At 41.2% G+C, this 14910-nt stretch overlaps 1 protein-coding gene across 2 annotated transcripts in view; it reads left to right on the top strand.

Annotated features, from left to right (window-relative positions):
* The first annotated feature begins 261 nt into the window (after positions 1–261).
* Positions 262–14910, top strand: part of Tspan12 (tetraspanin 12) — a 52063-nt gene continuing 37414 nt past the window's right edge. The window contains exons 1-4 of one of the 2 annotated variants that reach the window (XM_090333206.1): positions 262–549; positions 1445–1580; positions 12053–12135; positions 13160–13295. In XM_090333206.1, the coding sequence (XP_090189332.1) occupies positions 1515–1580; positions 12053–12135; positions 13160–13295 (285 nt within the window). In that variant the 5' untranslated portion in view covers positions 262–549; positions 1445–1514. Of the gene's footprint in view, positions 550–1444; positions 1581–7919; positions 8410–12052; positions 12136–13159; positions 13296–14910 lie in introns of those variants that run through there. The other variant, XM_090333207.1, reaches the window with a different exon arrangement.

Genomic DNA, 14910 nt, shown 5'->3' with positions numbered 1-14910 from the left:
GCCTGTGTTTCCTCATGCTTATAACCCAGCCTCCATTCTCGGGGACACCACCATTTTCAAGGGGCTCGCTGAGCGGGGAATCTCAGGAGTGAGTAAGTTGGACGGTAGCTCCGGGAGTTGCGGGAGGAGAGGGACCCCCCACCCCCGGGGATGAGAAACACCCGCCGGGACTGGGCCTGGGGAGCCAGCGGCTGAGCATGCGCAGAGGAGCCCGTGCAGCTGGCTCGGGCTGCCGCCAGTGGCTGCCTCGTCCGGACTTGGCGAGGCGCTGGGAGGGACAGCGGCGCGGGGAGGTGGCTTAGCGGAGACTTTCCAGCAACTGCTGCCCAGGACTTTTTTTTCCCCCTTCTTTTTTTTTCCCCCAGGAGGCAGCGACGACGGCAGCGGCGTGGGGAGAGGAAGAGAAGGAAGCGTCTGCTGCGGCTGGAGCGGGTGGAGGGTTCCGTCCGTCCCCGGGGGTGCGGAGGACCATCTCTGTCCGGATGAGTCTCCGCCGTGCGTCCCCGAGGGTCGCCCGGCCAGACTGGCGCACGGAGCCCCGCGCGGACGGTGAGTGGTCTCCCCCCGCCTCCCACCCCATACTCGGTCGCGTCCATCAGCCCCAGGCGCTGTGTGGCTTCGGAGTCCGCGGTCGCCCGCGCCCTGCCTGGGGGACGACGGTGGGGACGGGGTTGGTGGCGGAAGGAGGGAGGGGGGTGCGCAGACCTGGCCCGGGACGGTGGCGGGGCGGGTGGCCGCCCAGGCTTTGTGCTCCGCGGGCGGCCGGGGCGCCAGGGAGGAGGGGTGGGTGAGTTAGCCGGCGTCCACACAGCTGCGCGGGTCCCGGGTCCCCGGCACCCCCGCCCGGGCCCCCGCCCCGGGCTAATCCATTATTCCCGGACGGAACTCGGCGTTTCTCACGTTCTCGTCGGGAAACCCTAATCGCGGGGCGGAATCTGCGCGGCTCCGGGGCGGGGAGGGCGTGCGTGTTCCCTCCTGAAGCTGCGGGCACGGGGAGGTCCTGGCGGGGGTGGGGGGGGGCGCAGACTCCAGGAGAGGGGGCGGTGGAGGTGACAAGCACTGTCCCGGGGGCCGGGGCGCGCGGGCGGCACGGGGGCGGGCTCTGGGGGCGCCGAGCGTCTGGGGTCCCGCCGAGGGTTCTCCGGAACCCGGGTTCTCCGTGCGTCCCCGCCCGTCCTGGCGGAGGCGGCGCTCCCTCTCCCCGGCAGGTGTTACTCGGAGCCAGTCTGGGACTTAGGGGAGTTGAGTTTCTGTTGTGACTCTGAACAAAAATGACTTTGGATCAAGTGATGGCTCTAGTGAACTAGACTCGGGGACACTCCCTGCCTCCCTCCCCGGCTTCTCCCTCCCCCACCACACCTCTCCAGGTGAGGGCTGGAGGAGGAGGGATGGTGCGAGCCGGGCTCAGTTTGGTTCTCCCTCCCTCCCTTCCTCCCTCTCGCAGGTCGTGGCTGCTCGGTCCCTGGGGTTAGGATGTGCTGAGAGGATGGGGGTTCACCCTCCCGAGGGTCGCCATGGCCAGAGAGGATTCGGTGAAGTGCCTGCGCTGCCTGCTCTATGCCCTCAATCTGCTCTTCTGGGTAAGTGGAAGAGGTCTGCGGGGGCCCCAACAGGTGGGACCGGCTGGGCGCGGGGCTTTCTCGTGGCCACTAGATAAAGTTCCAAAGCGCATGGCTCCGCATTAATTAATTGCATGGGATCACACCCTCTATTCCCCCCACCCCCACCTCAGGAGTCAAGTCTGCCCTTCTTAAAATGTCTTTGATCTAGCTCAAGTTCCATTTGTAATTAAAAGAAAAAAACAAACAAACAACAGCAATCCTCTCCAGGATACTCACTAGCTGGTCAGTAAAATTAGACATGAAGTTAATCTAGGGCTATAAATAAGCGCACGTGCTTGTCCTGGTAGATAAGAAAATTATTTGTTTGCAGGGATTTCAGATTACTGTGCAAGCCATGCATTTTTTTTCTTTACGTCACCCTAGCCTATAAAAACTTGTTTGGAGCACGTTTAATGTGCTACTGCAGGATTGCATACCTAGATATCCTAGCGAAAGAGGGGGTACATTTTTCTAGGGGATTCCATACAGTAACCTTTTCCAAGTTGGCAAAGTTTAGGGAATTTTCTATATGCCTTTGGAAATACCCCGTAACCATTTAAGGAAATAAAATACATAAAAATTAACAAGTTTCATGGAAATCTTTATGCCTTATGAGCTAGTGACTTTTATGACATATCCTTGCATAAATTTTCATAAAGTGTTGTTAATGATTGCATTATTATTTTTAAAGATTATTGAAAAATAAAATGGAAACTTTTCTACTTCAGGAAGCTGTCATGCTTAAGCAGTTTTTTTTGTTTGCTATTTTTTTGTGTGTCCTATTAATAATTTCTATTCAAATTTTCCTGCCAGATTCTTTTTTTTTTTTTTTTGGTCCGTCGTGGGGCTTGAACTCAGGGTCTGGGTGCTATCCCTGAGCTCTTCAGCTCAAGGCTACCACCTTGAACCATAGCACCGCATCTAGTTTTCTACTCATTAATTGGTGATAAGAGTCTCATGGTCTTTAGTGCCCTGGTTGGCTTTGAACCTCGATCCTCAGATCTCATCTTCCTGTGTAGCTAGGATTACAGGCATGAGCCACTGCGCCCAGCGCTGCCGGAAATTTTAATGCGCACATAATATATTTGGCCAGTTGTCTTACACTGAGTTGACTTTTTCTGGGGCCTGTAACCCTAGGATTCTATGTAATGACACTTAAGTGGTTAAAACATTCCTTATGAATGATACCATTTTAAGGTGATAAATTAAATCTCACTTTAGTTAGTGATCAGAACAATGTCAGAAATAGCAATTCACATTCCTTAGCACCGAAATGAAACCATTAATTAGTTAGGTTTACCATTTGGATGTGTAGAATCACTAATTGGTATTACTGTTAATTTTTTCTTTTATATAAATACACACTTTTAGATGGTTTCTTAACTTGAATACTTGCAATAAGGAACTAAGATTCAAAAGAGCTCTAAAGATGGCCTGGCTGAACTTCCTTTCTTTGTGAGCAAGGAAATTAAGAGCAAGTTAAATGATATGTCAAAGGTCAAATATTGTGGTGGTGGTGGTGGTGGTGGTGGTGCCAGGAACAGAATTCAGCTTTCCTTCTCCTAGGCAGAGGCTTTAACCTGTAGCCTTACTTGCTTTTGAAACTTGCCATTACTGAGTTACTTTTATTGTTGTTCAATAAAAACTAAAGATTTGGAAATAGTCTGTTATATGTGAGAGAAAAAAAAACACTACCTATTTAATGAAAGTATTGTTCTTTAGAAAAATGAAAACTTCCTAAAAATACCTCTTAAACTCTTACGAGGCTATTTGTCTCACAGAAAACCTATAATGTTATTTCTTTGTGGTCATCCTATGCTTGAATTTTCTTATGTTCTACCTTTTGGAGGATGTGTGTTCTGATCTGTTTTGTTTCGCTCTTTCCCCAGTCTCCTTTTCTCTACGTTTTTATGTTTTTATATCTTCTCCAAGAAGAAATCCTAGATGACTCCTAGTTACCATCCTCTGTGTTCCAACTTGTTTTATGCAGATACAGAGTTAGAGCTGCCCAAATATACTCACCCACATTAATATATAGTCACACTTTTTCCTTTGGTGGGCTGCTTTTTTCTTGTAGATTAGTCATAGGAATGAGATTGCCATGGCAAAAAGAAGAAAGCGAAAGTAGCTGACATACATAACTAGAATACAAAATAGCTAGGATGTAGTTATTTACCCAGCACATTTACTATCCCAATGTTCTAGTCTTTAAGGAACTGCTGTGAGAATTAGCATTCATATATGTAAAGGATTTAGAACATTGGCATGCAGGTATTGTGGATATCATAGGAGTGTGGGAATTGTGATTACTACAGTTTGATAGTACTCAAGTTGATCCTCAGAAGATAAATTGCTACTGTGTTCTGAGTGAGAATAATTGTGATCACTGGTGTTATAGGTAGTTCTTCTGTGACCACTGTCAGCACTAGCATTCCTTTGGTGCATTCCTTTGTCCAGGGAATATACGAATATATACTAGGAAGCAAAAACATCGGTGTAGTATACCTTTATAATAAAAACATCAATATATAAAGAAAAACATTATACAGTATATAAATAGAACAGAATACTCCATTATATATATGAAATAGGGTATATGGATGTTTTATATGTAAAGTATATATACATATTATATACATGTATATACACTTTATATATACTTTATACATGTCATTTTATATTTCCATTTTGCTAAGCATTTCACACTACTGAATTTTTCTTGTTTTAATTTATTCTATGTGCTTCTCTGTAATAAAGAAAGTTTTAAATTCTTTTTAGTATGTTTTCTGTACAATTGCATGTATTCTTGTATGATGATACATTTCTTGTCTTGGCTAAAATTTCTTCGTATAGACGTTAAGATTTTTTTTCTAATCTAATTAAGATGTCTACTGAGAGTTTTGTTAAAATTCTGCATAATATTTATGGTGATTTTGGGAAAACTGGCAATATCTTACAATGTTAAATTTACATTTGCAGATCTCATTTTATTTCCAAAGAAGATGTTTGCAGACTTGTGCTGGGCCTACTTTCAGGCTTCCTTATCAGACTCTGCCTTCTGAGCTCCTTGATAGTCCTTTAGAATTCTTTTTCCTCTTTCTTAGCTAAAGAAACTGGTACTTAAACAAGTTAGGTACTTTGATGGGAATCAAGCAACAGCAGAATTCCAGGTCCAGTTGTATTTTTTATCCAAGTCTGGTAGAAGGTGTACTGTTGGAAACAGTGATTGATTTATTTGCAGTGGAGAATCCAAGTAAACATTCTCAGGAGGGAAGGGATTAGCTGTCCACCTGCTCATTCCAAGTTCTCTAGAATAGGGCTTTTCAGTCCTCAGTGTGCATGGAAACACCTGAGCATCTTGCTAAAATGCAGATTCAGCTTTAGTTAAGTTCAGTTCTAGAGCTAGTTTTTATTCGTTGGTTTTGGTGTTGGCAATCAAACACCAGGACCTCATGCAGTCTAGAGAAATGCTGTATCTCTGAGCTTCCTCATTTTTCAGCATCTTCAACGAGCTTCATTGTCCCTCTATTTCTCCTCCAAGAACAAAACTTTTTAGCATGCACTCCTAGATCTCCATGGATTATAAGCAGAACAAACCAGTGTAGCAGATGCAACCTGCCTTTGGTGGTATGGGGGTCTTAAACTTAATGCCTTACATTTGTAAGCAGGAGCTCTGCCACTTGAATAACTTGTCTAGCTTTTTATGCTGCAGTTATGTTTAGAATAGGGTAGCCTGTTTATTCCTGGACAGCCTTAACGTTGATCCTCCTCTGTCCGGCTCTACACCACTGTGCTTGGTTTGTTTGGTTGAGATCAGGCCTTAAATAATATTTTGCTGAGGCTGACCTCCTACTACCATCCTCAGGAACCTTGCTTCTTGAGTACCTAGGATTATAGATGGGAACAACTGTGGCTGTCCAATACTTGTAGTGCTAGGACAAAGATGATTTTGTAAAGCATTTTGCCACTGGAAAAGACATGAGCTCCTGTGTGCTGATAGGCATGGTTTAGAGGAGAAGATATGGAACATTCTCCAGAGTCCATCTTGTTGCTGCCGGAGCCTGGAGCAATAGATTCTTCACTTATCTCCATTCAAGATGGGATTCCATCGTGACATTAGGGAATGAAGTTGGCAGCACAGAAACAGTGGTCTAGAAGGAGGGAGACCTCTTGTCCTTCCAATAGGTTGATATACATTATCATCAAAACCAGAACCATTTTGAACAAAGAGGTCTGCTCTACCCATGCTACTGGGATTTGACTTCAGGGCTTCACTCTTTCTTGGCAAATATTGTACATTTTGAACCAGCCTCTCTTCTTTGGATTTTTGAGACAAAGTCTCTCCATGTAACTCAGCCTTGCTTCAAACTCAAGAGCCTCATGTCTCAGCGTCTTGACTACTGGTATTACAGGCATGTACCATCATATCATAAAGGAGACTGATTTTCTCTACTAATTATGCCAAAACATCACAGACTTGAAGCTTCTTTTGATGAGAGCAGGAAGAATAGTTTCTTTAAGTACATAGGGGTTAATTTATAAAAGTTACCATTAGAACAGCTCTAGGTAGCTGCTGATTAAGTCATCTAAAGTGATATATGTTTATGCTTAACTGGTTTCCATGCGGAGGCTCCTTTCGTACCGTGCTTGCTGTCTTTGCTTCTGCCATCCCTTGGTACAAGGAAAGCCAGGAAGGTGAGAACAGATCATAAAACAACAACAAACTGAAGAAACAGGTGGAGGGGAAAGAATAGTTGTTATAAAGCAAGACTCCCATTGTACTTCAGTTTGCAGTCATCAAGCATCTATTTTACATAAATAACAAATAAGTTTTAAAGAAGGGAAGCTGCTACTCCAGTTTGTGCATTCTCAGGATGAGCAAACAAAGATTCTAGAATTTGAAAGCTTTTTTTTTTTTTTTTTGTGACCACCAGGTCACAGTATTGCTTATTATCTGTTGACTATTTTGTGAAAATTATAGAGAGACATGTTTTAAGAAGATTTAGCCCAGTGTAGACACACTTAACGTTTCTTATTTAGAAAGCCCTTTGCCTCACATACTGCTTTTGCATAATTATATTCAAGCAAAATCAGACTATATCCCTAATACAGCAAATTTCATGTTTCTAAATATTTGTTGAGAGCTAGTATTTTCTATGCATTTTTGTTGAGTCAGAATGTGTCAAATATCCTATTAAGAAAAATATTAAGAATTTCTCTATAAAGTAATATTTGTATTATTTTCCGAATAGTTCCTTGAGCTTCAAGCGCTATAAGCCTATATTGCACATTGTAGGAGCTATAAACCTAGTTACAATAACTAAACTGTGCCTGACAGCTGGAGAATGATTTCCCTGACTTTGTCATTATACATTGCATACATGTTTGAAATACTACAACTTGCCCCATGAAAGTGTACAATTATTGCATTGGTTAAAAGGACAAATACAAATAACCTGGAAAAATACTTCAAAAATTCCATTATTAATTAGGAGCCTGTGTCATGTATGTAAGCTGCACTTCTAGTTTTAATAATATGATGGATTACTCAGATTCCTCAATTTTATTTTGCATTGGTTTCTTGCAACAGGCATTAGTAGCCACTACCATTTTCTCAACCCCAGTGAATAAAATCACGGTTTGAGGATGAAGCTGTTTTCAGACATTCAGAGTGACTAGGATTAATGTCTAAAGAAAGAGCTGTTTATTCTGAGGGTTGCCTGTTTACCTTAGGATAAGGCTATGTGTTGATATTATTTACTTTAACTAATGTTTTATTTACACAGCTGCAGTGTTTGTGGATACTCCTGTGGAGGAGAGGAAGTGAGCTGGAATAGAATACTAAATGTAGTTTGAAGAACTTCTGAGAAGACCTAAGTCAGCTTCTAACTTAAGCAGTAAATATACTTTTTTTTTTTTGCCAGTCTTGGGCCTTGAACTCAGGGCTTGGACTCTGTCCTTGGGCTTTCTCAAAGCTAGAGCTCTACCACTTCAGTCACAGCACCATTTCTGGCTTTTTTTCTATGTATGTGTTACTGAGGAATCGAACCCGGGTCTTAGTGCATGCTAGGCAAGCACTCTACCACTAGGCCAAACTCTCGGCCCTAAATCTTTTGTCATTTGGCAAGCATCTCCCTCCTGGAAAACTTGCAGCCAGAGGTAATGTGAAGCTTAGTTCTTTAGATTTTGTTAATAATGATTATTACTCTGTCTAGCAACTAGAAACAATCTGCCTTTTATTTAATTATTTTACCATCCAGTCATATAATCGGTGTTATACTCTACAGCCCAGTGCTCTCCTGTGTGCCGGGGTGTTGAGCAATGGCACCTGTGCCTTGGACTGGGTGTGATGAATGGGTAAAAATAGAATAGAATGGGAAGTGTGTGTGTGTATGTGAGAGAGTGTAGAGGGGGAGGAGGTGGAGGAGGTCTGGGAAGGAGAGCATCTTTCCTCTTGGACTGGCGATTTGGCTGTCCTCAAGAGAAGTGGAGGTTGTTCAGTTCAAGGAGCTAGGGAGGCTGGCAAAGGTGGCTTTCCAGACAGAAGGAATATGTGAATGAAGACATGGAAGCCTTGGGAGATGTGTATAGTGCTTTTGCAAGTGGTTTTTGCCATTGTCCGAGTGTGGGAAGGAGCTGGCAGGAAATAGCATTGGGGAAAAGGTGACAGAGAGGTCCTTATGTAACCTGTTGAAAAATTTAAACTTTGTGCTCCCCGAGGGAGTTGAGAAGAGAGAAAATACCGAGGGAGCAGCCATACCATACAGGGTAGCTAGAAGTGGAAGTGCTTGATCTTCGTGCTATCAAGGTAACTGAAGGGGGAATTTGCGATGGAATCTGTATGTGCGAGAGATTTATTGTTAAGGTGATTGTAATGGCCTGGCAAGAGAGGACAGGGGCCTGATCTAGTGGGAAGCAGTAGGAAAGAGGGAGGAATTTGCCCACAAGCCTCTCCAGAACCATCTGAAAGGCTGGGAGCTAATTAGATATTGGGCTGAGGAAGAGGGAGAGTTCAGGCCATCTGCCAAGTTGCCAGTTCATGTGATTGCGGGTTGATTGTACTGAGCTAAGACATGCAGAGAGAGTGATGCACAAGCTTTGAGGTGATTGGAATTGAGTAGGGTTTTGAGATGCTGAAATTGAAGATGGTAATAGTAGTCTAGTAGTTCCGAAATCAGAGGTCTTCCTCCCATATTCATTTTGTAACCCTTCAAACATCTGAAGATTCCACTTTGATTGCAGGGTTGTCTGATTGAGAAAGATTAGAAGAAAGCTCTTTAGGTCAGAGTTGACTTGTGATAATAACTGATGATATTCAAGAGGTCCTTTTTCATCCCCTGAACCTTCCAAAATAGTTTGTTTTTTCCTATCACTTCATTGGTGAAAAAAAGCAGAGGTTAAGATTAAATGACATATACAATGTGATATACTTGAAAAAGCATAGGGCTAAAATTCAAATTGCCTGGTTTCCCTTTCTCATTGCCACTATGGTCAAGAGCACAGTCCTTGCAGAAGCTTCTAAGGGCGTGATTTGACTCTGCCTGCTTGTGCATTATCATCATCTGTCAGTTCCTTTTCCTTCAACATATGAATGCCCAGGGACTTTTGGTCTAGTTTTGGACTGTAATGTTCTCTTCATCTCCTCTCTTCTTAATTAACTTGAGAATATTTTTCAGATCCTAGGCATCTTAGGAAGTTCCTGTGGCCTTGTGAAATAGGCCAGTCACTCCAAAAGAGGTTGTTCGAAAGCAATTTGTACACTGTGCAGTGTCATTTATGTATCTCTGATGAACTGGTTAATTCTTAATACTCTTCTCCTAGATAATTGCTAGGTAGAGATTGTCTTTGTTTCTTCTTATCAGTGTATCTCTAGCATTTACACAGTATTGGACAAAGAGCAGGTGACAAAGACATTTTTTGAATGAAAGAATAACTTCAAAGTCAAGGCTATAAAAATTCTACCAAACAACTAATGACTTAGATGGCAAGATTCAAAATACAGGAATGTTTGTTTTAAGTAGATAACCAGTGCTAACACATTATGTACCAATGATAACTCAGATAACTGACACTTTATTCAGATCTCAGGTGTTGGATATTGACTGAGAAATTGCAGAATGAAGGAAAGAGAAAAACAGTAATAGCTTTGAAGAGTAATATAGAAAAGACAGAAAAACGAGAGCTATTTATAGTTGAAAAACAATTTAATATAGCGAAATAAATTAGCATATCAGTATACTAGCATATTTCTGAAACACGTAAAATGTAAAGATCCATATATAGCCACATAGAAGATCATGTAATCTTAGATTGAACCAAGACAATGCTCTTTGCTATAAGTTCTGTTATTAAAGCCAACAGATCCATGGATGATATACATTGAAATGGTAAGTTAGTATTTACAAAGCCCAAGTTAATTTGTCTTACTCTGGGGCCAATGAAGAAAGCACTATATTGACCATCTGCAATGGATGGAGAGATAGAATGGTAAGAGAACAGGAGTTAATATTATTGTGGTTTTTGTAAGTAGAAATAAGGAAGCCAAGCAGGTAGGTTTTTTTTTTCTTTTTTTTTGCTAGTTGTGGGGCTTGAACTCAGGGCCTGCACACTGTCCTTGGACTTTTCTCAGGACTAGAGCTCTTCCCTTGAGCCACAGCACCATTTCCAGCTTTTTTTCTATGTATGTGGTGCTGAGGAATTGAACCCAGGTCTTCATGCATGCTAGGCAAGCACTCTACCACTAGGCCAAAATCTGCCTTCTCCCCTGCCCCCGCAGCATGTAGTTTTAGATGTGTCCAGTTCAATTAATTGGCCTTAGGGATTGGGAAAGATAAATGGTGGTTCTGGTTCTAAGTATAAGAGCTGGGTAAGGAAGGTCTATCCCTTGGTTGGGATAATTTTAATTGAAAGTAGACCCTGAGAAGGAAGATTTCTCACAATGAGAGGTTTGGATGATGGGGGAGCAAGGAGGTCTAGGCAATGTGATTCAGGCATGTTTTCTAAAACTAGGAGTTATTATATGGCACCTACATGCAGAACCAATTTTATTTTATTTTTTTTTGCCAGTCCTGCGCTTGAGCTCAGGGCCTGAGCACTGTCCTTGGACTTTCTCAAGGCTAGAGCTCTACCACTTGAGCCTCACCACCACTTCCAGCTTTTTTCTATGTATGTGGTACGGAGGAATCAAACCCAGGTCTTCGTGCATGCTAGGCAAGCACTCCACCACTAGACCAAACTCCCTGCCAGTAGAACCAATTTTAAAGTGTCATTTACAGATGCTAGAAAACATGGCTAGTGCACTGTGGTCAACCCACCTGGCAACTTTTAAATTGGTTTATTTTCTTTTCTTCATTTTCAACAGAAACGAGAAGAAGAACTGGCCTGATTTGCCTCTGAACTTTGGTTCTAGGGACCCAAAGAACATCAGTGGCACCGTTAAGAGTTTTATGATGCTTAAACCCCATTCCAAAATGAGTTAGTTCAGCTTGGGCCTGCTCAAATTAGATGATTCTTGTATACAAAAAGAGTTGCAAGCTTAATGATTTGATAATTTTGGCAGGCATGAAAGAACATTGTCTAAAGTCCCATTATTTCAGAAGAGCTTTGTTAAACTGTAGTACTATAGTGGAATTTTCACAGAAATTATTCTCTAAAATCTTTTGCTTAGTCTTTGCTTCTCCCTTTAGTTTATATAGGAAAGTAAGTATAAATGGTGGATTCTTATCCCATTTTCTGAAAAATCAGTTGAGAGTCCATTCTTGTACAAATATTATTATTGAGTTCTGCTTAAGAATTTTTCCTATATAGTTGTACAAAGGAGGTGCCATTTTACCAAGTAGTTATGAGTACAGTGCATCTTGATCCGTGTTACCCCTTCATGATTCTCGCCCCATTCAACTCACCCCTTCCCTGTTATCTTAATTTTTGTGGTATATACTATGAGTTTATACCATAACTTCATTCTGCCCTTGCACACCCTTGGATTTTAGGACATCTACTATAATTCAAAACATTGTATTTATTTTTATTATTGTTATCATTTTAATGCTTCACATTGTTGAACTTTAGCCAGGAAAAGTCATTTTAACTACTGTGAATTCTGACAATTTTTAAGTGCTTAGTATTATATACTACTTTCTATGTCAATGAATTTTAAGATCCTCTTGCAAGTTTGATGAATTAGCCATTCTGTAGTCTCTATATCTGAGATGGTTTCCATTCTGAATCTAAAATCAACCCTTGAATAGTTTATTTTTATATAAACTATTTTGTGGCAATCTATTTTATTGGCTACTATCAAAAGTAAAAGTAATATATTTCAACATTTAGGAAATAGCAATTAGGAAAACAATGTCCAAAGAGTATCTCACAAAAATCCTTAAATTTTAGGTTATTAATCCTATAGTGATGAGTAAATTCTTTGTAACTGGTTGGCATTTTTCCTCCCACAGTTAATGTCCATCAGCGTGCTGGCAGTTTCAGCTTGGATGAGGGACTACCTGAATAATGTTCTGACGTTAACTGCCGAAACTAGGTAGGCTTTACAGTTTATCAACTGAATCGTTCCACCTGTTTTCTCAGATACTGGTTTTCAACTGTTCATAGGATAATGTACTTAGGAGATATTGTATAACATTTGCTTTCTGCAGTGTTGCTGCAGATACTAGTACATCTAGCATTCTCATTGAGTGTTTGAATGGATCAGGCAGAAGTATGTTTAGATGGACATTTCTGAATGTGATCACACCAGTTGCCTTTCCTGCCAACTGTGTGTCAGCCACCTCATATTTATGTGCGAATAACAGCTTAGCCTCTTTCCCTTAAGAAAACCATTGCCAAATTCTCACTTCATATTCCTGAGCTAATGAAAATGAAACCTCACAATGCCATTTTCTTCTCAAATGTCAAGGGCTGATCCTCTCACATCAGTTGGGACAAATGATTTGTCCTTCTCCCTGAATGCAGATGGGAATATATACTGCTCAGAATTATCATAAGGATTAAGTGAGATATCTTTCTGTAAAGTCCTTAATACAGTAAAGGTGGAAAGCACTTAATAATGATTGTTAAGTATTGTTATTACTGTTATTGCTGGCTCTGGTTAATGTATTTTTTCACAGGGTTCTAGCAAAAGTCATCTCTTTATGTCCTTCTTTTTGTGACTGTGTATCAGTTTCTTTTGGATGGCAGTCCATAACCATTTGGGAGAGGATTAGTTGTCAGGAAGAAAGGAAAGTGAGTCTAGGAAGATAATAGAGATGATTCTTTTGAGGTGGAAAATAGCCAAGTCTCCTGGTGTGATTTACCTAGGCAGTGACTTCAGAATTTGCGTTTAGAATAAATTAAAGTAAGAGTGCTACCACTTGAGTAAAGCCAAAGCAAAGTGAAAATACAGATAAAGTAAAAAAAGCAAATGAACCTGAAATGCAGTACAGTGATTAAAAAGTAGCGGTAAGATTACCATCTTTGAGGGATAATCATTTAAAGAATTGCAGCTCACAATTGCATCTTCGTAAGGGCATTATATTTCATTTATAACGTAATGGTTTTCTTCTCAGGGTGGAGGAGGCAGTCATCCTGACTTACTTCCCTGTGGTTCACCCAGTCACCATTGCGGTTTGCTGCTTCCTTATCATTGTGGGGATGCTGGGATACTGTGGAACAGTGAAAAGAAGTCTATTGCTTCTCGCATGGGTATGGTGTTTATATCTTCTCTTTATTATACTTTAAAAGACAAAATGGTAATGTACTTTATTTTATCAGTCCACAACATCCCGTAGGAGTCCCTTAGGGAATCGTGAAAGTAATAACTCTAATCTGTGGTAATTGTTTAGCACTCTGTGAGAAGGAAACCTTTCTTCCTGTGATAGATAATTTCAGTGCAACTATTCGCTGTACTGAAACGATGAGGTAGGGAATATGGATGCTGTTTAATTATTTCACTCCAGCTACATGTTGACATTTTCATTGGAAAGCATACGTTCTTTTTAGTGTCAGATCTTATTACAACTCAGAAAGGCCCCTCTGGACTAAAACTGAGATAGCATAATGGAGCTGTTTTTCTTTCTCTTCTTTTGGAAAACAGTCTATCCTGTTAACTCATGTGGTGATTCATGTGGTGAGGTAACAGATACAGATTGTAATCCTGGTGCTGCCTTTACATAGCTTTGTGGATAGGAGTTGCATAGAGAGTGATGAGAATACCCGGTTATTTTATTCCACCACCTCCTTTGCTTGTTGAATGCTTTCTTGCTATGAAACAGGTTTTTGTACATTGCCCTTTCCTGCATCCATAGCTATCATCCACATCTTTGTTTCCCCTTTCTTTGACTGTCTTTGGCAATTCATTCTCTATTTTCATTGCATCCTTCTCTACTCATGACAAGAATGTCGACACTTCCCTGTCTAGCTGCAGCACCAATCCTCTCTTGCTGAAAAATAGTCTCAACCCACAGTTATCTATCAGTGTTAAGCAGTCTGTGTTTCATACATATAATCTAGCTACTCAGGAGGATGAGCCCTAGAGGATCATGATTTGAAACCAAATGAGGCAGAGAAATCAGAGACCCCCCCCAAAATAAATTTTTAACCAGATGTTGGCAGCTCAAGCCAACAATCCTAGCTTACTCAGGAGGCTGACATTTAGAGGGTCATGGATAAAGACCAGCCTGGCCAGAAAGTCCAGGAGAATCCATGTCTGTCTGTCTGGTCTCTCTGTCTGTCTGCCTGCCTGTCTATATCTATAACCCATCTGTCTAAATACTATCTGTCTAAACCCTGTCTGTCTATCTATCCATCTGTCTGTCTATCTATCTGTCTGGCTCAAGTAAAAGTGTAAAGTTCTAAGTTCAAACCTAGTACTTCCAAATAACTTAGAAACAGAAAAACATAACAAAAAGCCTTCAAATCTTTGTAAATAGTCTATGCTTACCTACTTCAACCCCCGCTACCTGCTCCCTCCCCAAAACAGTAGCAATAAAGTCCCTCTGCAAATTAATAGACCATCTTTTGGAATAATTCGATGAATAATTATGAATTTGACGCTTCTTCTGAATTATAGTGTTGTTAAAACTTAAGATTCCCCATTACAGACTATTCCATTAAAATTAATTTCATATAATCAATACATATTTTAGTATGAGTGTATCCTGTGCTGGTATTTAGCATATACATGTATAGAAACATTTATTTGTTGTTTACCTGCAATTCAATGTTAAGTGTACATCCTGTATTCCTGTTGAACAATGCTAGCCTCTAACTATTCTTGTTATAATGGAACATAGACCAGACATGAGTGGGTAAAAGAAAC

The sequence above is a fragment of the Megascapheus bottae genome, chromosome 5 (genome assembly GCF_031878675.1).
Source record: "Megascapheus bottae isolate mThoBot1 chromosome 5, mThoBot2.hap1, whole genome shotgun sequence".
NCBI lineage: Eukaryota > Metazoa > Chordata > Mammalia > Rodentia > Geomyidae > Megascapheus > Megascapheus bottae.
This window is presented reverse-complemented; position numbering and strand designations above follow the sequence as displayed.